The sequence below is a fragment of the Macrobrachium nipponense genome, chromosome 2 (assembly GCF_015104395.2).
Source record: "Macrobrachium nipponense isolate FS-2020 chromosome 2, ASM1510439v2, whole genome shotgun sequence".
Lineage (NCBI taxonomy): Eukaryota > Metazoa > Arthropoda > Malacostraca > Decapoda > Palaemonidae > Macrobrachium > Macrobrachium nipponense.
The window spans coordinates 145,154,964-145,182,463 of NC_087201.1; the positions used below are offsets into that span (position 1 = coordinate 145,154,964).

Genomic DNA, 27,500 nt, shown 5'->3' on the forward strand with positions numbered 1-27,500 from the left:
TTGATTTCCGACACACTTACCTATGAACGTCTTCCCACGTGCAGGCCCTTGTGAAGAAAACCACACAGAAGGTTCATGGGCAGTTTACAAGGTCCAACTCGTTTGTCCACTGCGCCACTCACCCCTACCCGGCAAAACACATCTGTTATCATGTTATCCACTGTCAAATCCCCCAGGCTCAACATATCATATTTTTCACTATATATGCATGAACAACTTTGACATTTATCGAAATACCCTAACACAGAATGTCCAGAGAACAATGTTTTTCACTACAGTTGTGATCTCTCTCTCTCTCTCTCTCTCTCTCTCTCTCTCTCTCTCTCTCTCATATGTGTGAGTATATATATATATATATATATATATATATATATATAATATATATATATATATAAATATATATGTATATGTATATATATTATAATATATATATATATATATATATATATATATATATATATATATATATATCATTATACATACACACAAACACAAACATACAAACACACACACACACACATATATATATATATATATATCATAAATATTAACTCGCAAATACCACTTAGCATCGAATTCACTATACGTTGGGAATAACTTACACCCAAAGGAAATTTTACTTGATAGTTGCTACTAAATAGTACAAAATATTATAGACGTATACAAATCAGTAAATATAAGGAAATGAATGATATGTAATGAAGAAGGTAATCATCAAACTCCAGATACTGCCAAGAAAATTGCGTTATTTATGGCAGGTCTTTACATTTTACTTTCTCTTTTTAATATCCTGTCAGAAACTGAAACTATTTAGATTTAAAGTGCGTCCTATTTTTCAAATAACTGGTATAAAAATAATTAAAAACGGTATTAAACTGTATTGTATATATGTCTGGTCATTTTGTCTTTGGTTATATTCCGAACAATTTTGTCTTTGGATATATTCGGCTCTCCATCTTGATATTTCACTTTTTTTTTTTTTAACATGCTGTGATATATTGTATCTATTCAATGTACAATTTCATAAAAAAAATATTCCAGTACAAAAAGCAACTTTACGTAGCGAGTTCAAAGAGAAATATGGCAAGTGCAAACGCAGTCAGCCAGAGATGGTCGACTAACTGCCTGTGTTTTAATCACCGAAAATGTAAACATTAATTTTGCCTTGTATGACAATATTATTGGCTTTTTATACTGACTCCAATTCTAATGATAATTAGTTTTTCATACTGAATTTAATTCTATTTTAAAACCAAGAACTATCTGCTAAAAATACACATTTATTTTACATTATATTAGACTAGCTACCAATGTTTGGTGATATCATTTGATTAAACGTTATAATTTCTGTGATATCTTTTAATTGGACTTTATTTTTTTTCATGATATCTTTTAATAGAACGTTTTTTTCGTGATATATTCACTGTAAAGTTACATTTTCGTGATATATTTTAACTGAAAGGTAATTTTTCGTCATATTTTTTAATAGAACGTTATTTTTTCGTGATTATTTTTAATTGAATGCTTTTTTGTGATACTTTTCACATAAACTTTATTGTTTTTGTGATATCTTTTAATTATACGTTGTTTTTTGGTGATGCCTTTGATTTATGCATTGTTTTTGGTGATGTCATTTAATTAAATGTTATTTGTTGGTTTGAACGTTTTGATCTTGATATCTTTTAACTGAACGTTATTTTTTTCGTGATATCATTTAATTGAACGTTATTTTTTTCGTGATATCATTTAATTGAACGTTATTTTTTGTGACATATTTCAAATGAACGTTATTTCATTTTTCGTAATATCTTTCAAATAAACTATTGTTTTTGGTAATATGTTTTAATTAAATGTTATTTGTTGGTTATATCTTTTAATTGAACGTTATCTTGTTCGTGATTTATTTTATGAACGTTATTTTTTTATATATTTTAATTGAACGTTATTTGAACGTGATATCTTTCAATAAACTTTATTGTTTTTGGTGAGACTTTTTAGTTAAATGTTACTTGTTGGTTATATCTTTTAACCGAATGCTATCTTTTCGTGATATCTTTTAAATGAACGTTATTTTCCCGTAATATCTTTTAAATAAACTTTATTGTTTTTGGTGAGACCTTTTAATGAAATGTTATTTGTTGGTTATATCTTTTAATCTAACGTTATTTTTTTCGTGATATCTTTTAACTGAACGTTATCTCTTTCTCCACAGTTGTGTCGTCATCCGTAGCCCCAGTGACCGACACAGGTCAGGAGCTGAACAAGATGTCGTTATCGAAAAGAAGCAATGAGCTGGAGACCTCCGACCCCGTGGAGCCTGTTCGCAAGGGGCCGAGGGTGAGTTGTTCCAAGTCATACTTATTCGTTCCACTCGAGTAAGGTTGAGAGCAGCCCAAAAGGTTCAGATATTTTTTCATCATATGCTCTGCTCTCTGTTTCGTTTCAATGAAGATATTTTTATGAATGACATCACGCCCCACCTATGCAAAGACACCCACAAACACTTATACACGTCCGATTTTTCTTATTACAATATGTAGTTGTCTATTTGAATACACACACACACTCACACTTATATATATATATATATATATATATATATATATATATATAATATATATATACACACACACACACACGATTTCTTCAAACTTCTTTGAAATTGGAGCTCAAGGCTTTGCAGTGACAAGCGTATCCAAATAAGAGCAAAGAATTTGAAAAGTTAACAGGGCATTGCGGCTATTACAGTTATATATGTACCTGGCAAAAATGACCAGTAGATTCTACACACACACACACACACATAATATATATATATATATATATATATATATATATATATATATATATATATATATATATATATATATATATATAAGTACGTATGTCAGGTTATAAATTTCATACTGATTATGAAGTACTTTATATGACCCCCAATACATTAGTACTCAGATGCACACACACCATAATGGAAGAAATTTTGGTGATTATATGTTTGTGATGAATGACTCTATTTTATTCGCTTACAAATATGACACTGAATGATAAATATAAATGCATAATAAAGTCATAAAGTCACTATAATAGCTAAAAAAAGATAGTCCCTAACAGATCTTATTGTTATTAATTACAGGCATTTTGCTCTTAGAAATTCATACCCAGAGATATGAACCAGAGTATTTGTCAAGCTTGAAGGCCCATTAGAACTAGTTAGTGAATGAAAGATTATTATTATAATCATTTCAGTAGATGAAACCTATTCACATGGAATAAGCACACAGGGGCCATTGACTTGAAATTCAAGCTTCCAAAGAATGTTGGTTTCAACCTCCCACCGCAGACCTAACACTGCAGCAGTAACTGACCATGATACGAAGGCAGTGATTTTTCATCGGTCTTGGGGAGACGCGAACCCGCGACATCTGAGTGGCATACCACGGCACTAACCACTATACCAGCGTACCAACGTGGATCTGGTGCAAGAAAGACCTTGTATAGTTGTCGAGCTCAAACCACAAATCCAATACGAATTTCACTTTTACGTTAAGCATTGGTTTTGAGATTACAATATCTTTGACGGCAAGCTTATCGTATTATAATTATTTTGAGAGTATGAAACTAATTTCAATGATTCACTAATTTTACGCAACTTCTTCTGTATAATTTAAGGACGAGGAAAACTTGTGCAGCAAATGGTTCACAGCTTTCCGCTTTTACAAATTTGTAAACATTACGATCCAGTGGGGTGTCACAAGTATCCTAGGATTCTCATCTTTTAGCACAAAATGCATAAGCTATACTATACAATATTCCCCTACGAATATTTCCTATTTGGACCTTTTCAAAAAATATTATGTCAGTGGTGAAGTCCCATTATCATTCTTAGCCCTGGAATATCTCAAGTTGGTGCGTTCTACTCTTCGCTAAGAATAGCAGCCTCCTTATTCCCGTTGAGATAGAAGCCTTATTGCCTTAATGCATAACAAAACGAACTTAGAATCCCCATTTCCTGAAAATAATTGAAGTGTCTTCCTCAGTATACTAAGATCGCCGTTGCTCTTAGAATTTATTTCTTATATCTTTAGTATTCTGTTTTCTGGTAAAATCTGGTGAGTTTGAGGTTATTCGGTCCCTTTTCCTTAGGAATTTTTATTTCTCTTATTTCTGCAAGAACTCGATTCTTGTTGAGGCAGTAGTTCTCAATGTTTTTTTAGTGATGGCAACTTAACTAATGTAATCATTACCGTGGCACTCCTATGAATATATATATATATATATATATATATATATATATATATATATATATATATATATAGATATATATGTGCATGTATATATATATATATATATATATATATATATATATATATATATATATATATATATATATATATATCGACTAAAAAACTCAGCTTCGGTTAACTTTCTTTCGAACAATTTTCCATTCGAATAATTGTTTTTCGAATAACTGTTTTCGAATAATTGTTTTCGATTAATTGTTTTCGAGCAATGTTCACATAATCCTTGATCAGTAAATAGTAGCAAACGTATTCACTTGAATATCTGAAACACCATTTAATAATACTTTTGTTGTGCATCTGAGAATTGCATTGAAAACATGATTTTTTAAAAAATCGCTAACTTATATACCGTAATTGATTCTTTTTATTTGAAAACGATAGTAGCTTCAATTTCTTAGGACCAATTATGACTGATGCACAGGAGAGAGAGAGAGAGAGAGAGAGAGAGAGAGAGAGAGAGAGAGAGAGAGAGAGAGAGAGCATATTTACTTCTCTGGTGCCATAATAAAACAAAGAAAACTATGGAACTGCGCACTTCTTTTGAAGTTTCAGTTAATCAAACCTTTCTGAAAACTTTCGTTGTTCCTTCATAGTCATAGTCAAAGACATCTAGTGTAGTTTTCCATCAAAAACAGACGCAGAATTGCACACACACACACACACACACACGTATATTATATATATGTTACATAAAAAGAGGGATGTATGAAGACAATATGTTTAACACAGTTATAATGTGAGATGCTGTGACTTTCTTAGAATGTAGAAGTCATCGATTTAGCTTCTCCTTGGAGACAGTGCTCGAGGTGACAAGCTTAGGGAATGCTGATGTGTCTTTTAGGGTGGCGTGATATCAAAGTTGCTGTCTTAGCAGGTCAGTGCGATGTCCTGTTGCTTCGGGCGTTTGCAGAGGTGACTTGTGAAACTGGTTCTAGGCAGTAACCTGGGTGTGAACAATGTGTGTGAGTTTGTGCGTGTGTGCAAGCTTTTTCCCTACATATGAGATGTAGGATTACCAAGGTGAGAGATCCTTACAGAGGCAGCAGAAGCCAAGATGGCTTCTGCAAAAGTACTTTTTGCAAAAAGTGTTGTGAATACTGCGTTGAATGGGTAAGCATACTTATTTTCAGCCAAAAGTGTGGCTTGTCTGTACTTTGAATATTCATTTCAAAGATGTTCTATTTCATATGATATTTTGATTTTGATTTATAATCTTGTGCTTATCGAGGTGTTCTCCTGTCTTCTAACAGGCGATTCTGAGAAAGGGGAACTGATCTGAGACAAGGGGAACTGACTTAATTGATATGGGAACTTAAATAATGTGTCATGGTGTTACTATGGACTGTTGTGACTTTTCCAGTTTTATGACTAAGATAATGTTGGGTTATTGTAGGAGGAATATGGAGGGGGTTATCTAAGTTCAACCTATCATTTAATCGTTTTGTTAAGAACCTGAGTTTATTTAGCTAATACTTTGCTCTTAAATAAATGTTATTTTTGTAAGTTCACGTGTCTGATTTAATGGCCTTAGATAATGGAGGGAGGGGGTGTGTTATGGAGAGAGAGAGAGAGAGAGAGAGAGACGAGAGAGAGAGAGAGAGAGAGAGACGATAGAGAGAGGGGGTGGGGGATGGCGTTGTTAGTGTTGGAGTGAGAGGAAATGGATGTTGGATGTTGCCAGTGTCTTAGACGCACGATCCATTGCTGCCTTTTGAAATAGAAGAACCGAGATTTAGAATCTGCAGTTAAACTATAGTATGATATATATATATATATATATATATATAGATTATATAATTATATATATATCCATATATATACACATATTTATATATAATATAAATATATATATAAATATATGATATATATATGTATACATATATGTGTGTGTGTGTGTTTGTGTGTAAACTAATAGTCAGCATCTATCGCCAGGAAGTGACCTAAGCTCCGGATCAAACACATATGTAGTTGCTATCACATTCCTACTTTAACTACTGAATCATTGACGGAGCTCCCATAGAGGAAGCTTCCACAAAATCAGATGCGTCACAGCCCCACATTAAAAGCTCATTAGCAATGCATCAGCCGTCCCAACCAGCACCCGCTATGCACTCTAACTATATTTCGTACTTCCTGTGAGCTATATATCTGTCTCCTGTTTCCCTAAAAAAAAAAAAAAAAAAAAAAAAAAAAAAAAAAAAATCCGTGTTATAAATATTATTTCTCACTTAATAATTGTCAATCTCCGTTCTCTCCGCCTGTTCGACCCATCCCCAATATTCATTTGTTAAGTCTTCTTTTACAGCGACAGATGGCAACATTTGAACTCTTTTTACGATATATATACTTTGCAAACAGTTTATTTACCCTTCTCTCTCATTTACATTAAACATTTTTGGAGGAGAATTGGCATAATAATATTTTCAACAATTCTAACTCTTACTATTTTTGATACGCCTGTTACTCATCTTTTCTTTACATTGATTTTAAAGACATATTCCTTACGTTATCAATATTTTTTACGTAATCATCAATCTCCATTCTCTCCATGTGCATGAACCTAATTTTCATTTTTTCACAGTTTGCAACATTTTACGTCTTCATATGATACATAAAATTCTCTTTTGAAGGAGAATTGGTATAACCATACTTTCAGAAATTTCAACTTTTACTCTCATCGATAAGCTTCTTACCCATCTTTTCTTAAAGTTTGTTTTTAAAGACATATTCCTCATTCCGTCCACTTTGAGTCTCATTTCTTTCCTCCAACCATGATCAGCTACATACACTTACACATACCCATATGAACCAACGTCCAGTCACACTGATATTCATCTAAAATAATTTTTTTTTTTTTTTTTTGCAAACAACTTGGCTACACGCACTTTCTCTCTGAAACTATAGTAGATTCACATTAACCGTGCATCTGACGTCGAGGCCCGTCCCTTACGACGCTCCTGATTGGCTGTTGATAAGCCAATCACAGGGCTGGAAACTCTCAGTCTCTCTCTCGAGAGAGTTCACATAGGCAGGATGTGTGTTCTACCTTTCCTGAGGGATACTTTTGAAAGACGTATCCCTCAAGAGAAGTGGAACATACATCCTACCTCTGGGAACTCTCTCGAGATACTGAGAGTTTCCAGCCCTGTGAATGGCTTATCAACAGCCACTCAAGAGCGTTGTAAGTGACGGACCTGGACATCGGATGCACGGTTGATGAGAATCTACTATAGTTATATTTCCTGACTGGGTCATTTCCTTTTCACTTACAGTAAATCTCATATTTGGTCATTACAAGTCAACAAAAATACACGAAAATAGATAAGTGTGAAATAAAACGTCTCCTTGGTGCATGTACTATACGTTCAATCATTTTAAAGTTAACGGGGGATAATATGAATGGCGATAAATTGCTACTGAATTTATCTTTCTAATAAGCGTTAGACCCAATTTATCTTTCTAATAATTGCTAGACTAAAAAAAATAAATTAAAAAACGAAAGAAGACAAAACGAAGGAAAACGATTTCCTAGACAATGACAAGTTGGTATTTTCAAGAAATGCTGGAGTCGGCATCCAGCCAATTTTCCGTGGAAGGGACGAACGAAATGAAATTTCTCGAAAAGAAAAAACCGTATAATGTAATATTTTTGACTCCTCGATCGAGTATTGTCTTTTCTTTCCTCTGGTGGTCCACTTGATTTTCAGAAGTGCTGACGTCTTGGTATGAAAAATATTGGAAAGTTTGTTTTAGGTTTTCTTTGTAAATGTTTCTTTCTCTTCCAGTTTATATAGATATTTTTGACACGGTTTAACATTGGAAACATCGGCAAATAATACTACCATTAAACATGAAAAAAATAAAGAATTATAAAAGAATATTTATAATTTAAGAACAACACCTTGATGAAAACCGATCGGAAGGTAGTTTACTACTAATGTAGGGTAAAACACGAATAAATGAGAATATCTGAATTAAAATCGATTTACATTTGCTGTAAAAATTCCTAGAATTTTATATATGAAATGACCTCATGCGTAAGAATATATAAATACTGAAATGAAGTAATAAAGGTAGTACATAATATCCTCCAACCTTTCGTAGACCTCTGAGACAAGGTCAGTGAATATACTCTTCAAATAATAAGAGATTCTGAGAAAAAATAAGTCACTTGTACCCTCGGATGTTGGAGGAGCCATTCTGTAACAAAATCCTATTGAGAAGCACAAGTGGCAGTGTATGAAATGTTAATTCCGTAATTTCTAAAGGGGGAATGTTTACAAAATAGATGAAACACGTTTAAGCCTGAAGCTTAACCCTCCTCTCATCTCTTTATATGTAAATGCAAGGGACCTCTCTCTCTCTCTCTCTCTCCTCTCTCTCTCTCTCTCTCTCTCTCTCTCTCTCTCTATCTACTTATCTATGGTTTAAAGAGCACACCCACGTATGGAGATTCTCTTTGACACACAAATATACACACACACACACACACACACACACACACACACACACACATATATATATATATATATATATATATATATATATATATATATATATATATAGACACCAACAATGTCTGGGATCATTGTCTAAGAATGATATTTCTTTGGGTTTATCATCTAAGATTAGACTACCACACACACACACACACACACACACACACACACACACACATATATATATATATATATATATACTATATATATATATATATATATATATATATAATAATATATATAATATAGGATATGCAGGAACTTCCATATACATCCATAACTTCAGGAAAGCCGAAGACACATGAAGAGTTAAAAGGGTTTATTCGCTAAGAAACGTTTCGCACAAGGAACTTTGTGCATCATCAGTCTGTTAAAAATAAAAGTACATTTTAAATTTTAATTAATAAAAGCAAAATACAAATAAAAATTACAATCTAAAATTTTAAATTTAAAAATTATAATTTAGAAATTAGCATAATTCAAAGTTAAAAGTGAAATAAGAACATTAAAAGTGAAATAAGAACATTAAAACACGACTACTAAAACACCAACCATTCGCTAAGAAAGGAGGAGAGAGAATGACTAGAAATGAGATTGAGGTCAGAAAGAAGACTATGCCAGGTATAGCGGAGACGATGAACTACCGCTATTCAATGAGGGAACAAGTCTTTTGATAAATAATGACTCGAGTGTTGTTAAATACTCAGAGTCCTTATTGTAACCTAAAATGGAGAAGTGCTGTTTCTTGACTTCGATCTTACATTTGATGGCATGATTTTTGATATTTGAATGCTCTGGTCTACTTAATCTCTGGCCAGTTCTAAAACTACACCCCATGTGGCTGCAATATCGCATTTGCAACAGCCTCTTGGTAGATCCAATAATTTTTACAGCTCCTGCCAAAGAAGTTTTAAACTTAACACTATCTCCACTTTAGTTCATAGAGCCCTGAAGTACTCTTCGAGTTGGGACATTTTTCATAGGGAAATAGAATTTTTACTATCTTTTTTCCAACAAAATTCATATCCCAAAGACTTAGTTCAGAAAATAATTAACAAAATTTTAACTAAATATCTGAAACCAGTACCACCGATTGTTGACGTTCCAAAGAAACTCATGTATGCCTCGATTCCTTATATTTCCAACCTGAAACTGTCAAAGAAACTTACTCAAATCATTGAAGGTGAAATTCCATGTTTAAATTTAAAATTAATATCAAATAACCCGAGTAAAATTGGCTCCCTGTTCTGCTTTAAAGATCGTCTGCAGCCTTTTATGAGGTCTAATGTTGTGTATAAATTTACGTGCCCAGGATGTCCTGGTATTTACGTTGGATCTACCAAGAGGCTGTTGCAAATGCGATATTGCAGCCACATGGGGTGTAGTTTTAGAACTGGCCAGAGATTAAGTAGACCAGAGCATTCAAATATCAAAAATCATGCCATCAAATGTAAGATCGAAGTCAAGAAACAGCACTTCTCCATTTTAGGTTACAATAAGGACTCTGAGTATTTAACAACACTCGAGTCATTATTTATCAAAAGACTTGTTCCCTCATGAATAGCGGTAGTTCATCGTCTCCGCTATACCTGGCATAGTCTTCTTTCTGACCTCAATCTCATTTCTAGTCATTCTCTCTCCTCCTTTCTTAGCGAATGGTTGGTGTTTTAGTAGTCGTGTTTTAATGTTCTTATTTCACTTTTAATGTTCTTATTTCACTTTTAACTTTGAATTATGCTAATTTTTAAATTATAATTTTTAAATTTAAAATTTAGATTGTTATAATTTTATTTGTATTTTGCTTTTTATTAATTTAAAATGTACTTTTATTTTTAACAGACTGATGATGCACAAAGTTCCTTGTGCGAAACGTTTCTTAGCGAATAAACCCTTTTAACTCTTCATGTGTCTTCGGCTTTCCTGAAGTTATGAATATATATATATATATATATATATATATATATATATATATATATATATATATATATATATATATATATATATATATATATTACACACACACACATATATATATTATATATATATATATATATATATATATATATACCTATATATATGAACCTTTGAATTAAGTAACAAATGTCGAGTGAACGTAGTAATAACTATTTCAACTGTATATCATTCAACAAGCGAGATTCAATATCCATGAGCCTAGCTGTGGTTGCGATGGTTATATATTAAACACAGATCCCTTTGATGAAGTAAACAAGAATGAAGGTTACGGTGCGAGATATGGAAAGTCAGGTAAAGCCTCATTGGACAGGAGGGATCTCTTGAAATGAAAACGGATCTCCTGAGAAGAAAACGGATAACAAAAGATGTGAATATAAAAAAAAGGGGCATGTTTGCACTGAGTTGAATGGCTCTATTAACAAATATTTATGCTAGGAGAGTCCACTCTATAACAAAGGTAGAGTCAGACAATTGTCTAAACAAGTGTTTAGGCCCCTGTCGCAAGGATAACATCCATACGAGTTCCTGCCACATTTCAAAATGTAAGAGTATGGAAATTCTACGATAAACGAGGCTTGGTCAAAACATGGTGCTGCATGGTGAATACGAGCTCATTGACAAGTCTATTCATGGAGGTAAAGCATTAAAAAAAAGGTCATATCTAAAGAGGTTCTTCGTATCAGATTCCACTAACTATATTATGGGAAGCCTCATGTTTAGTTCATGCTCGTTGGGAGTGACCGTGAAAACATAAACAAACGACTGTAAATATCATAAAGATAATGAACCCCGAGAAATATTAGTCCCAGATAACGACCCCCGAAACACCTTGTGGGTCACTATCTAGGGAAGATCCAGAGAAAGTATTAAAAAAATCTGTTTTTTATTTCGGCCTTCTAATATTTCATGTTTTTCACTTTCAGGTGGATACCCTCCACTCGGGAAACGTGTCTACGGTGCTGGGCAGGACAGCTTCTTTACGGTGCCGAGTTTTGGATCGAGGTAATAAAACGGTAAGTTAGAGAGGGAGGGGAGAGAGAGAGAGAGAGAGAAGGGCAGGCTTTGTCAAGATTACAGAGGTCAAAAGAGAGTTATAATTGAGATGGTATGGGCATTTGTGTTGAGGACGGATGACGAAGAAGGAGTGAAGAGGGCTTGGGAGCTGTTAGAGGAAGAAGATCGAGAGGGAGAGAGAGAATTAGGTGGCGAGATAAAGAGAAGGACGATATGGAGACAAAAGGTTTGGTGGAGGATGATGCCTTTGATAGAAGGCGCATCAGGCAACCGACCCCTTAATGTAGGGATAACGGTGGGGAAGAAGAAGAAGAAGAAGAAGAAGAAGAAGAAGAGAGAGAGAGAGAGAGAGAGAGAGAGAGAGAGAGAGAGAGAGAGAGAGAGAGCGTGTGCCCAAAGAAAAAAGTATGAGAATGTTAGGCAATCCCATTGTTGCAAGGGATAGTATAAACATGAGTCAACAAATTTCTATGTTCCCCATTTTCTGTAATGAATATCTTATGACGTTGACTACAGAAGACGGCGATAAAGTTCGTTTCAGCTGCTCCAATTTTCGCTTGCACCCTACAAACTACTTTGTTGTTGTTGGGGGATAGGAAAGTTGTTTCATATTGAATTAAAGGTACAAGAATTTTAGGATAGGATATTTATGATTTATCTATTGGAATGAAAATGTACAAAATAAATAATGTGCATATTAAACAGTAGAGAAAATCATTTCTATTAAAAAAATATAGCATATTTTTCTTTACTGTCTTTGGTAAAACAATAGGCTAATGTTCCATAGATTTCAGCATGTTTTAATTTATTTAATGTATTGAATTTAGAGGCTACGTTTCTGTTCAATTATTTTGAGTTTCCGCTTATAACTGAGAATATGTGAACGTGTTTAATTTATGTCCTTTTTATTTGATCCTTGTTGTTAGTATGAGTAGTTCTAATTGTGAGTATTAATTACGAAAACCACGTCACGTTCAGTTAGGAATATAATATTTGCAACTTATGCGTCGGTTGAAAATCTTGCACGCGTCCCGAATAAGCTGAAGGTCGCATTGTACTTATTTATTTTTTATTTTTGTTATTTTTCACTTTTAATCACATTCAATATTTTCACTACGTATCCCTTCAGGATAGTTGACTCAAAAAATCCCTTTTTACTTTGGCTTCATTATGCATGATATGCTATACTCTCGTTTTATTCATGACCACGAATTGGTAATTGACTTGTTTCTCTGTCTTTCCACTAGTTAACCTGTCATGTCCTCTATCCTCTATGTTATCCTGCAACTAATTTGATTAGGTTTTTAATGCACAGCCATCATTATATCTCTGAAAATGAAGATCTAACGCTTGATGATCCCACCCTGTGGTAGAGGTATACTACCACCGTAGGTCCTGCGTGACGTAAAAGACGACTAAAATGACAGCTACTGCCTTGCCATCCTAATTTTTTAGTAAAAGGCTAGGCCCACCGCCAATAAATGTGGAAACTGCTGCCTTGCAGGTGCACTTTATTGTCAAAGGCTAGGCCCACCATCAATAACTGCGGAAACTGCTGCCTTGCAGGTGGACTTTTTTTGTCAAAGGCTATGCCCACCATCAATAACTGCAGAAACTGCTGCCTTGCAGCTGGACTTTTTTGCCAAAGGCTATACCCACCATCAATAACTGCGGAAACTGCTGCCTGGCAGCTGGACTTTTTTGCCAAAGGCTATACCCACCATCAATTGCGGAAACTGCTGCCTTGGAGGTGGACTTTTTTGTCAAAGGCTATGCCCACCATCAATAACTGTGGAAACTGCTGCCTTGCAGGTGGACTTTTTTTTGTCAAAGGCTATGCCCACCATCAATAACTGCGGAAACTGCTGCCTTGCAGCTGGACTTTTTTGCCAAAGGCTATACCCACCATCAATTGCGGAAACTGCTGCCTTGGAGGTGGACTTTTTTGTCAAAGGCTATGCCCACCATCAATAACTGTGGAAACTGCTGCCTTGAAGGTGGACTTTTTTTGTCAAAGGCTATGCCCACCATCAATAACTGCGGAAACTGCTGCCTTGCAGCTGGACTTTTTTGCCAAAGGCTATACCCACCACCAATTGCGGAAACTGCTGCCTTAGAGGTGAACTTTTTTGTCAAAGGCTAGGCCCACCATCAATAACCTGTGGAAAACTGAATGCCTTGCGGTGGACTTTTTTGTCAAAACGGCTTATGGCCCACCATCAATAAACTGTGGAAAAATCTGCCTGCCTTGCAGGTGTACTTTTTTTGTCAAAGGCTATGCCCACCCATCAATAACTGTGGAAACTGCGCCTTGCAGGTGACATTTTTGTCAAAGGCTTCCCACCATCACAATAACTGTGGAAACTCGCTGCCTTTGAAGGTGGAACTTTTTTTATCAAAGGCTTAGGCACACCATCAATAACTGGTGGAAACTGCTGCCTTGCAGGTGGACTTTTTTGTCAAAGGCTATGCCCACCATCAATAACTGGAAACTGCTGCCTTTGGAGGTGGGGACTGTTTTTTGTCAAAGGCTATGCCCACCATCAATAACTGTGGAAACTGCTGCCTTGCAGGTGGACTTTTTTGTCAAAGGCTATGCCCACCATCAATAACTGTGGAAACTGCTGCCTTGCAGGTGGACATTTTTTGTCAAAGGCTATGGCCACCATCAATAACTGTGGAAACTGCTGCCGTTGCAGGTGGACTTTTTTGTCAAAAGGCATGCCCACCATCAACTAACTGCCCGGAAACTGCTGCCTTGCCAGGGTGGACTTTTTTTGTCCAAAGGCTATGCCCACCAATCAATAACGCGGAAACTGCTGCCTTGCAGGTGGACTTTTTTTGTCAAAGGCTATGCCCACCATCAATAACTGCGGAAACTGCTGCCTTGCAGGTGGACTTTTTTTGTCAAAGGCTATGCCCACCATCAATAACTGCGGAAACTGCTGCCTTGCAGGTGGACTTTTTTTTGTCAAAGTCTAATGCCGCACCAATCATACGCGGAACTGCTGCCTTGCAGGTGGACTTTTTTTTGTCCAACGGCTTATGCCCAACCATCAATAAACTGCGGAAACTGCTGCTTGCAGTGGACCTTGTTTGTTCAAAGGCTATGCCCACCATCACTTAAATGCGGAAACTGCTTTTTTGCCTTGCAGGTGGACTTTTTTGCAAAGGCTTATGGCCCACCCATCAATTAACTGCGGAAACTGCTGACCTTTGCAGGCTTGGACTTTTTTTGTCAAACGGCTAGGCCCACCCATCAATAACTGCGGAAACTGCTGCCCTTGCAGGTGGGACCTTTTTTTGTCAAAGGCTAGGCCACCTCAATTTTTTAACTGCGGAAACTCTGGCCCTGCAGGTGGACCCCCCTTTTTTACCAAAGGCTAGCCCACCATCAATAACTGCGGAAACGCTGCCTTAGCAGGTGGACGTTTTTTTGTCAAAGGGTCTCTTATTGCCCACCATCAATAACTGCGGAAACTGCTGCCTTGCAGGTGGGACTTTTTTTGTCAAAGGGCGATGGCCCACCATCAATACAACTGCGGAAAACTGCTGCCTTTGCAGTGGGGGACTTTTTTTGTCAAAGGCTTATGCCCACCCCCATCAATAACTGCGGAAACTGCTGCCTTGGCCCAGGTTGGACAGGGGATTTTTTTGTCAAAGGCTATGCCCACCATTCAATAACTGCGGAAACCTGCTTGCCTTGCAGGCTGGACTTTTTTTTGTCAAAGGCTATGACCCACCATCAATACTGCGGAAACTGCTGCCTTGGCAGGTGGACTTTTTTTGTCCAAAGGGCTATGCCCACCATCAATAACTGCGGAAACTGCTGCCTTGCAGCTGGAACTTTTTTTGTTCAAAGGCTATGGCCCAACATCCCCCCCCCCAATAACTGCGGAAACTGCCTGCCTTGCAGGTGACTTTTTTTGCACCACAAAGGCTTATGGCCCACCATCAATAAACGCGGGAAAACTGGCATGCCTTGCAGGTGGAACTTTTTTTATCAAAGGCTAGGCCACCAGCAATAACTGCGAAAACTTGCTGCCTTGCAGGCTGGAACTTTTTTTTGGTCAAGAAAGGACTATGCCCAACCATCAATAACTTGGCGAAACTGCTGCCATTGCAGGCTGGACTTTTTTTGTCAAACGGCTAGGACACCCAACCATCAATAACTGCGGAAAGCTCTCGCCTTGCAGCTTGGACACTTTTTTTTGTCCAAAGGCTATGACCCACCATCAATAAACTGCGGGAAAACTGACGTCCTTTGCAGGGTGGAACTTTTTTGTCAAAGGGCTATGCCCACCCCACAATAACTGCGGAAAACTGCTTGCCTTGCAGCTGGACTGCTGCCTGCAAGCAGCTGGACTTTTTTGTCAAAGGCTATGCCCACCATCAATAACTGCGGAAACTGCTGCCTTGCAGGTGGACTTTTTTTGCCAAAGGCTATGCCCACCATCAATAACTGCGGAAACTGCTGCCTTGCTGGTGGACTTTTTTGTCAAAGGCTATGCCCACCATCAATAACTGCGGAAACTGCTGCCTTGCAGGTGGACTTTTTTGCCAAAGGCTATGCCCACCATCAATAACTGCGGAAACTGCTGCCTTGCAGGTGGACTTTTTTGTCAAAGGCTATGCCCACCATCAATAACTGCGGAAACTGCTGCCTTGCAGGTGGACTTTTTCTGTCACAGGCTATGCCCACCATCAATAACTGCGGAAACTGCTGCCTTGCAGGTGGATTTTTTTTGTCAAAGGCTAGTCCCACCATCAATAACTGTGGAAACTGCGGCCTTGCAGGTGGATTTTTTTTGTCAAAGGCTAGTCCCACCATCAATAACTGTGGAAACTGCTGCCTTGCAGGTGGACTTTTTCTGTCACAGGCTATGCCCACCGTCAATAACTGTGGAAACTGCTGCCTTGCAGGTGGACTATTTCTTTCACAGGCTAGGCCCACCGCCAATAACTGTGGAAACTGCTGCCTTGCAGGTGGACATTTTTTGTCAAAGGCTATGCCCACCGTCAATAACTGTGGAAACTGCTGCCTTGCAGGTGGACATTTTTAAAGGCTATGCCCACCATCAATAACTGTGGAAACTGCTGCCTTGCAGGTGGACATTTTTAAAGGCTATGCCCACCATCAATAACTGTGGAAACTGCTGCCTTGCAGGTGGACTTTTTCTGTCACAGGCTATGCCCACCGTCAATAACTGTGGAAACTGCTGCCTTGCAGGTGGACTTTTTCTGTCACAGGCTAGGCCCACCGCCAATAACTGTGGAAACTGCTGCCTTGCAGGTGGACATTTTTTGTCAAAGGCTATGCCCACCGTCAATAACTGTGGAAACTGCTGCCTTGCAGGTAGACTTTTCTGCCAAAGGCTATGCCCACCGCCAATAACTGTGGAAACTGCTGCCTTGCAGTCTTACTTTTTAGTAAAAGGCTATGCCCACCGTCAATAACTGTGGAAACTGCTGCCTTGCTGTCTTACTTTTCAGTAAAAGGCTATGCCCACCGTCAATAACTGTGAAAACTGCTGCCTTGCAGTGTAGGGATACCGGTGGGAAAGAAGATCTAAAGCCTTATGACTATAACATGAGGGGTTAATTACATGGAGTGGCGATCTCCCTGCCGACCTGTGACCTCTGGCGGCCATATTGAAACACCCAGTCCAGACCTCTATAGCATTTTGTAGTGACGAAACACCAAGGCAACATTGTCTCTCTTTTTCATAGTCAATTATTATCAGAATATGTCTTTTTTTAGTGTAATTTACCATTACCGTGCAATATATTCTGAGTTCTATTATAGTTCACCTTGGCGTTTCAAAACAAAGTAAATAAAAAGATTATTTTATGGTTGAAAAATAGTTTTATGTTAATGTATATTTCGAAAGCTTCTTTCTTCACAAATTACATGCAAATGTGACGAAAGATTGAGTGATTCAATACATTTAAATTGTCTTTATATTCTTGAAGGTCTCATGGATTCGTCATCGGGACCTGCATCTGTTGACAGTCGACCAGTATACATACACTTCTGACCAGAGATTTCAGGTAAAAGATATTTTGTAATGCAATAAATTGTTTGTGTGTAATAATCGTTTCAGGTATCAGTAGGGGCAATTATATAAGTAGGCGTAACATTATTCATGATGTCGTGGCTGTTTTGTAGAACGTTTTAAATATGGAAGAAATAGAACATTTTGTCTTAAGTTATTCTGCCTTTAATTATTTTATCTTATGGTTGCGATTAACCGTAGTTGGCGTGGTAAAAACGTTCGAATTACTAAGCAATTTTGTTTTATCATCATAATTATTACACCCATCACTTTCGTGGCATTATTATTGTGATTATTATTGTTAAAATCCTGTATTGTTAAATACCTTGATAAATTTGGCGTGAGTAATAACTGATCTTTGGCACCATTACGTACAAGCCAGGTTGTAGAAAAACATTTTTCAGAAATGATTTGTCAGATATTCTTAGTTTAAAAAGATTTATTGAAACTAGGTAGAAATGATAATAAGAAAATACGATTGCGAGTAAAGTATCTTAATTTTCACTCAAATTTGTTTAGAGATCCCAGTTTTATCAATCGTATCGTAGTGAGGAATAAAAAAAGACTTGCATTTCTCAAAATGAAAATGAAAGGAAATTAAAGGAAGAGGGTGATGTTCAGATATTTAATGAGTAATAAACTGCTTAGCTGGTAGTTGTCAAAGACGGGTGGAGCTTGGCATTTTAGTTTCACAGGAAGACAGCACTCCAAAGGAATGTGAAATTCCTCTACAAACTGTTAAATGGGTAGTATTAGTAAGATTAAGCCAGCCTTGTGCTAGCATGGAAAATGGGGTTCGATATTTTTTTATTGTTAAATGCTTGTATCATCTCACACTTAGCTTGTGTGGGTTATATATATATATATATATCTATATATATATATATATGTATAAAGTATATATATATATATATTATTTATGAATATAAATAAAATACTATGTATATACTACATATATACAAATATACACACACACACACACACACACACACACACACATATATATATATATATATATATATATATATATATATATACTATATACATATACATACATGTGAACATCCAATTAATTGTTTCTCATATTAATGGGTGGTTCCTTAAGAAAACGCATCGGCAGTCACTCCCACATTCAAGTTTCAGCCAAAGAATCAAATGCAAATGTGAGGAAAGATTGAGTGATTCAATACATTTAATTGTCTTTATATTCGAGGCGAAAGCGTCCACAGGAAAACCCGCTGCTTCGTATTCATCCAGAGAAAGCTTATTGACGGCAATTCAAACTCCCTTACGCGACGTTAAGCAGTCACCTCTATCACGCACACGCTCACACGCTCCGCGGATACCAAAGCCATTATGCTCCAATAACTTTAAACATATGATCCGGCCAACGCTTCCACAGTCGCTTTTCGGTTCCTTTCGCCCAAAACAGGGGAATTGTAGTCGCTTTTTCTCAAGTTATCGTCCTGGTTCAGATTGGAGAGTAAATGTATTGCAAAAGCGTTTATTCAAATGAACCTAAATATTCCCGAACAAATTTCATTGTATTTCTTTTATGTCAATGTTTTCTGGAACTTACTTTTTCCATTACGGCTCTGATTTTTTTAACCAGTTTTTTTTAACCATATACATATCAATTAATATATAGATATATATTATTATATATATTATAAATAATATATATATATATATATTATATTATATATATATATATATATTTATAAATATATACTTACATACATACTACATACCATTACATACATGCATACATACATACATACATATATATATATATATATATATATATATATATATATATATGTACATATATATATATATATATATATATATATATATATATATATATATATATATATATATATATACATATACACACACATATATATATATATATATATATATATATATATATATATATTATATATATATACACTATATATATAAGCATTCTCCCTTCAGACAGTCAGACGGACGGACAAAAGAGACCCAAACGTTGTGACCGATGAATATGCTAATAGAAGGAATGCATGCATTAGCGATAGCGTTGTATTCATTTTTCATAATTTCTTCATTATTCATCCGGCAGATGACCCGTTACGAGTCCATGCATAAATTATACTATGTTCCTTAATATTCATAAGGTCAATTAAGAACGATTATGACGCTCAGGACATAACTGGCTTTATCATTTAAAATCAAGTAACAGAGAAGCGTCAATATTAATGAAGGAAAGTCGTATTAATAATTACATATTTACAGGGAATAATAATGCACGTGTCGTGTTGCATTTGCTTGATTTCTTTTCTGTACATCAAAGTTTTAACCTTGAGATGTAAACAAGGAAATTGTATATATATATTCTCTTTTGGAGGTACAATGTTTCTTATTTATTTCTTGCACCTCGTGATGCCGTTTGCATTTCTCTATGCTTTTTATATTTAGGGCGGGGAGGGGGCGGGGGGGGGGGGGCGGGGGGGGGGGGTGGTGGTGAGGATGGGGGAAGTTGTCTCCAGAGGAAATCGGGAGAGTGGTATTATATAGCACTAAATATGGTCGCACTTTTCAAATTACTTTCGCGGTGAAAAGTTGGTGGCAAGAATTCTTGTGTGGAAATTAGTTACCTCTTTTTTCATGACTTTTCTTGCCGTTGGCATTTCTTTTCTCAAATAGACAAAACAAAGGTAACTATGTAATTTTTGGTTAGTGCCATAATCAGCATAATTAAAGAAGTCAATAAAAATTTTTAGTCGTATTAATAAAGCTAGTGAATATTCAGTGTCGCAGAACATTATTTTACCTTCATTTGCATATTCTCTGTAATTTTCTACAAATGTCTTATTCTATAATACATATAAACTACCATCAAAGATATTCGAAATAACATTTTACCGGTGGCCTTCATTAAAAAAAATTAAAAGGAAAATTTTAATTCTTTCTTCCACTGGCCTCTCTCCATGGCCAGGTAATTATCGTTACCTCGTTCTGTCACCCCGGACTCGAGTTCGAATCTCGGTCGGGCGTCAGAATAGCTTTCATTACTTTCCTCATCTAGATCTTAGGCTTAGAAGTGACAAGTGTTTCCAAAGTTTCGAGACCTTGAGAGGTTAGAGGGCATTGCGGTTATTTCAAGATGTCATGTGATCATGCATCCTCATCTATATCATTTTGGTTATAGAGATCTCTTATTATCATTACCATCACGATTGCACTTTGCTTTTAGGCCATGTATGAACCTTCCACGGGAGACTGGGTGCTGCTGATCGTTTCAGTGCAGTCACGTGACAGAGGTGTTTACGAATGTCAAATCGGCACGACTCCGCCCACCAGCCACTTCGTCACATTACACATCATGGGTAAGCTCTTAATTTCTATTTTCTTCGTTGGTGTTTCTTATTGAATCAGCATCGCTTCATGGCATTATATAAATAATGCAAGCTGATCAGTTACCTGACAGGTGTATTTTCTTTGAAAACCTAATATAAAAGTAATTTCATAAAGTTTCTCGTTCAACGTATTTACCTAAAAAAAAAAAATGTGCTTAATCTTTGTAACTTTATAATGAATGTGTCACCAATATTAAATGGATTTAAAGGCTGTCACATAATAATAAAACCTGTCTTGAACACAACCGTCAAAGTAATGTTGCGTCCTGCGAATTTATTTAAGAAGTAAAAAGATGTGTTTATACACGACCACTTTATAAAGAAAGTGTCACCAAGAGTAAATGTATTTTAAGACTATCACTTATGATAACAAAATCTATCTTGACCACAACAGTCAAACATTGCCTGAATTGCTCAGTGTCCATTTCGACCCGAAACAGAACCGCGAACTGAGATCCTCGGAGGAGAGGACCTACACATAAACTTGGGTTCTACCATCAACCTCACTTGTCTGGTTCTGTACCACGCGCGCTCCCCACACACGCTCGTCTGGTTGCATAAAGGAAAGGTGAGTGGAAGCTCTGTTTGTCCTTTGTTTTTCTTCAGGTCGCATGGATACTGTCCAGCCTCTGGGGTTAGTGCATTTAAAGGTAGTAACACAAAGAGTCCGTGTAACGCATAGCTACCTAACCAAACATAGTCAGCCTTCCTTATGTGAACGCGGGCTATCGCCTTAGGTTACAGTAATATTTTTTTTTCTCTATAGCACCCGCGTAAACGAAAATTCTGTGTTTTCTTAGCTAGCAACTTGTGAGAATAAGCTCTATCTATTTATACATTGATTTTTCTATTTCTTTCAGCTCGCAGGCACTTTATCGAGCTTTTGAGGTCGGTGTATTTCATAAAGTAACACTAGGTATTTCTATAAAATAAACGAATCTAACCCAACTTTTGTTAAGTTGGTTTAGACTATCTTTTGTTAAGATAGTCATCCTCCTTTGTGAAGGCAGGGAACACCGCTTAGGTAATATCTCTATATTTTAATGCACAAGTAAAAGAAACAGCTTAGCTTTTATAACTGGAAAATTCTTTTAACTATGTGCTGCTCGTACTGTGGTTTTATTTTGATATAATTTACATAAATTATGATTAGTACTGTAGTAGGTACTCCTGTTGTTTTGCTGTATTTAATTAAATGCAGTATTGCACTGTTCAAACATTTCCTCATAGCAAAGAAGTGCAAAATTACAGTTTTTTGTATTCTTTATATACATTCCTCCACAACAATGCACAGATATGGAGAGAGAGAGAGAGAGAGAGAGAGAGAGAGAGAGAGAGAGAGAGAGAGTTACAAGGATTAGGATGTCTCAAAGACTTGTTAGTCCATCCGAGGAGACCTCGAGTGCTCACTTATCTGTAGAAGGCTTTACTGTGTATTCACGGTGTCCTAATGATTTTGTTTAGCTTTCTTTTAAACTTTCTTTTCACACTGTTGCTGTTTACAACTTCTGGCGTCAGTTTATTCCACGTGTCACATTATCATGTATGTAAAGAAGTTCCCACAATGGGATGTGTTGTATCTCTTCAGTTCTAGTTCCCATCCATTGTTTCTTGTCAGGTTTTCGTTTTATGTAAATAGGTTTCTGTCTGCTTTTGTTATGCCTTTCAGTATTTTAAATGTTTCTATTAGTTGTCCTCGCAATCGTCGTGTTTCTAAGCCATACAGTGAGAGAGAGAGAGAGAGAGAGAGAGAGAGAGAGAGAGAGAGAGCAGGCTCATCTTTATGCACAGTATTTCATTTCATTCTAACGTCCCGTTCTCAAGTTTTCAAGGGAGAAATCCGCATCAGAATCCCCACATTTTAGTTGCATGTGCTTTGCAAGTTTATCCGTCCTAATTCAGAGCATCATGAGATGCTGCTCTCGCGCGTTTAAGGGGAATCATCGCAGTTGGAGGGAAAATGAAATGTTTTTTTTTTTCATTGTTTTTTTTCTTTTCCTTTTTTGGTCTACTGTTTACTGGTCAGAGAAATTTTTGCTTATCTCCTCTCGTCTCTCTCCTCTCCTCTCTCTCTCTCTATATATATATATATATATATATATATATATATATATATATATATATATATATATATATATGTATATATATATCACACATACACACATACATATATATATATATACACATACATACATACACACACATATATATATATATATATATATATATATATATATATAATATATATATATGTGTGTGTGTGTGTGTGTGTGTGTGTGTGTGTATGCATAATATATAGTGTCCAGGCACATTTATGTGTACTCTTCATGTGCACATGTGTGCGCTGAGCATAGAGGTACACGTTACATCAAATCATTTATGAAGAGGAAAAAAACTGAAAAACAATGTAGTATAATAAAACATTTTGCGAGGCTTACTTCCACTATAGAAGCTAAGTTAGAATTGCTGTAAATTAGTGACTGAATTTTCGTAAGACAAGTAAATATAACATCTACATCAGGAAATCGTATTCATCCATAAACACATCTTTGTATAGACGAGGGAAATGTATTATCGCTAGAACGGGAATTACGTTAGGTAACAAAACCGGGAGGATTATGTTTTTGACGCTGTAAGTTTGGGCTGGTGGGTCCTTTTGGACGGTTCTTTGTTGTATTCTTTTAATTTGTTACCATCAAAGACAATTTTTCATTATTGTGTTTTACCCATATTGACAATGGCATCAAATTTTAGGTAACAAATTCCAGAGGACCATGCTTTTGAATATTTATCATAGCCTGATAAATTATTGGTGGGTCCATTTGAAAAATATTTTGGCGTATTTTACTAATTATTATTATTATTATTATTATTATTATTATTATTATTATTATTATTATTATTATTATTATTATTATTATTATTATTATTATTATTATTATTATTCAAAAGATGAAACCTACTCATATGGAACAATCCCACCAAAGGAGCCATTGACTTGAAATTCCAGCTTCCAAATAGTATAGTGTTCATTAGGAAGAAGTAAGACGAGGTAAAAGGAAATACAGAAAGAAGAGAGACCACTTATTAAAAAGAATAAATCAATAAATTAACAAACAGAAAAAAATGTGTTGAAATGTTTGGAGAATTAACAATATTATAAAAAAAAAATTGAATAAGAAAAGCAACACTTACTATGCTTCTATTAGTAGGAGATGAACCATTCATCATGACATGAACAACGCTCTCATTTACCGTCACGCCTTCAGGAAGTCCACTACAACTCGGCGCGCGGGGGCGTGACGGTGCTGACGGAGTCCGGGGAGGTGACGCGGTCCGCCCTCCTCATCCAGAAGGCGACGCTGGCGGATGCTGGCAACTATACCTGCAAACCCAAGGGCGCCGATCCTGCCACGACGAGGGTGCACGTCCTTCACGGTAATTATCATCAGAACAATTATCAGAAAAAAAAATGACATCATATTTTTCAGTAGAAAACCTAAATTGAGTGATTTCTTAAAGGTATTTATTTTTCGGATGGTGAAATATGTTACACTGTTAAATTTGAACATTTTTTTTAAAGATATAATGGTTGGTTGCTTATTACAAATTACAAGCTGAACATTCACTTGGAAGAACTCAATAAGAACACTATGTAATTCAAATGCTTCCACCATGTATAATGTCCAATTGTTAAGAATGAGAACTATGTATAAAGTTAAATCAATTTAAAAATTGGTTATTGTAGTAAGGAGAAAATAAGCCAAGTTTTCCAACGATGTTTTAGTCTCAGCTTTCATCCAGCACCTTTTCATCCTGTAATTCAATATACCATATCTTATCTATATATATATATATATATAAGATATATATATATATAGATATATAGTACATATATAATATATATACATATATATAATATAATATTCATTCTTAATATGTATATGTATGTGTTTTATACATATTGAATTATAAATCATGGCCTAATATATATATATATATATATATATATATATATATATATATATATATATATAGTATATATTATATATACATATATATATATATATACATATATATATATATATATACACATACATACATATATATATATATATATATATATATATATATATATATATATATATATATATATACATAACAAAAGACTGGATTACAAAGGACCCTTGCTTCCACTCCCCTCCCCTCCCCAGGAGAGCACCAGGCGGCCATGCAGGGCAGCGCAGGAATCGGGGGTCGTCCGCAGACCCTGGAGTTGGTCCTAATAGCTGCCATCTGGGCATCTTGGGCAGGGCTGCCCAGCCACATTATCGCCTGGTCTTCTATATGCGTTTCTGTTATTCTCTTCGTCTCGTCCTTTTCGTCAGAGAGCGGCTGGGTTAATTTTCTACCTCTTGCTCCGTTGCCTACTTAGATGTAGAGGTATGGTGAATCATTCGCTGTCTGGCGAATGTATTGTACAGAAAGAATTTCACTATGCATTGTCCATAATATTTCAGAGTATTTGTGCAAATAACATTGTTCTAGATCTTGTAAAATGTAAAATGTTTAAAATTAGGAGCACTATACCATAAAGACAAGTTCTGCTAGTTGTTAATATTCAAGAATATTTATGAAAATAACATTATTCTTAATCCATCAGTGAAATGTTACATGCTTAAAATTACGAACACCATATCTAAAAAATAAGCTGTGTTAGTTATTAATATATACGAATATTTTTGTAAATGATATTATTTTAGAACCTGTTGTAAACTGTAAATGTTAGGAAATCTCGAGCATTATTTATTAATAAAAAGATTTGAAAAAAAAAAAACTCCCTGGGAAAAGAAAGAATTCCGAAGGATATCTTCGTAATACAAGTATTGAAAAAGATGATTCATTACACTTGAAGTTACTATTGTACCTAGCGTGTTACAGTAACTTGGGTCACCTGTTAGGAAACGAAAGAGCAGATTATAAATTTCCTTATTGATTATGAGTTTGAAAATCCTTGCCAAAAGATAATTGAAGTCGTCTGTAAGTTGTTTTTTAAAATTTTTTCTCAACGACACGGAGTCTTTCCTCTAAAAACGTATTCTAGCAGTGTGCATTGTATCTTACGTCGTAGAAACGGGAAAGTGTTTATGAACTGTTATTATTATTATTACTATTATATTACTTTACGCAATCATATATAAAATATTTCAGCATGTTTATGTGGATGCGACCTACGGGGGACCAATGGAGGCAAGCATTGCCATAGAATAAATTGTGGCTTCCAAGCAAGGTAGGTATTTCATATCATTTACCCATCCATTTTGTAAAGCCGTTGAAGTTCGTTGTCGGTACAAAACTTGGTTTTAGGATTTGCATATATTTCCTGTGAGAATTTACTCTAGCCAAGGGACGTCACCTTTACATGTGCAAACATTTTCAATTAATATTAATTATTATTATTATTATTATTATTATTATTATTATTATTATTATTATTATTATTATTATTATTATTATTATTATTTATTGGAAGGAAACCCTCTTTTAAACAAGTATTATTGAAAGATATTGCTGCATCAGTTGCATTCAACTTCTAAATAGTCTTCGCTATTTTTCTAACAACTGTTTCCTCCCTGCCATTACAACTGGCGAGTGTTGCGCCGACGTGACTCTCAGGAGGAGTCAATTTCAAGGATATTGTTGCATTGAAATTTATTACAGAAAGGAAATAAATAAATAAATCAATGTACAAGTCAATGTTCGGTTTAGTCGACTAAACCCAACATTGACGCGTACCTTGAATCACGTCATAACAGCAGAGAGAAAACAAGTTAAATGCAGCTGATGCGGTAATATCTTTCAATAATACTTATTATTATTATTATTATTATTATTATTATTATTATTATTATTATTATTATTATTATTATTATTATTCAGAAGATGAAGCCTATTCATGCAGAACAAGCCAACAAGGGTAGTCGACTTGAAATTCAAGCTTCCAAAGTGTATGATGTTCATTCGAAATAAGTAATAGGTGGTAACGGGAAATACAGAGAAAAGAGATCAGTTATTAGATGCGAAAAACATATTAGATTATCAAATGAATGGATAAGTATGTAAGTAAATTATTAAAATACGAGGAGAGCTGTTTTGGTAGCATTACTACCCATTCTTGCCATGAAACTGCAGCGGATCTGTGACAACTATTACGACGTGTCTTAGAGAGCAAGGAATTCTTTCTATGCTTTT

At 35.5% G+C, this 27,500-nt stretch overlaps 1 protein-coding gene across 3 annotated transcripts in view; it reads left to right on the forward strand.

Annotated features, from left to right (window-relative positions):
* Positions 1–27,500, forward strand: part of LOC135221049 (zwei Ig domain protein zig-8-like) — a 79,059-nt gene that overhangs the window by 50,173 nt on the left and 1,386 nt on the right. For 2 of the 3 annotated variants that reach the window (XR_010315859.1, XR_010315861.1), the window contains 8 exons: positions 2,213–2,337; positions 11,698–11,787; positions 17,762–17,839; positions 21,086–21,218; positions 21,689–21,816; positions 24,518–24,686; positions 25,463–25,691; positions 26,460–26,538. Coding sequence is in view for 1 of the 3 variants with exons in the window: in XM_064258784.1 (XP_064114854.1) it covers positions 2,213–2,337; positions 11,698–11,787; positions 17,762–17,839; positions 21,086–21,218; positions 21,689–21,816; positions 24,518–24,686; positions 25,463–25,683 (944 nt within the window). In the remaining 2 variants the exon portion in view is untranslated. Of the gene's footprint in view, positions 1–2,212; positions 2,338–11,697; positions 11,788–17,761; positions 17,840–21,085; positions 21,219–21,688; positions 21,817–24,517; positions 24,687–25,462; positions 25,692–26,459 lie in introns of all 3 variants that reach the window. The other variant, XM_064258784.1, reaches the window with a different exon arrangement.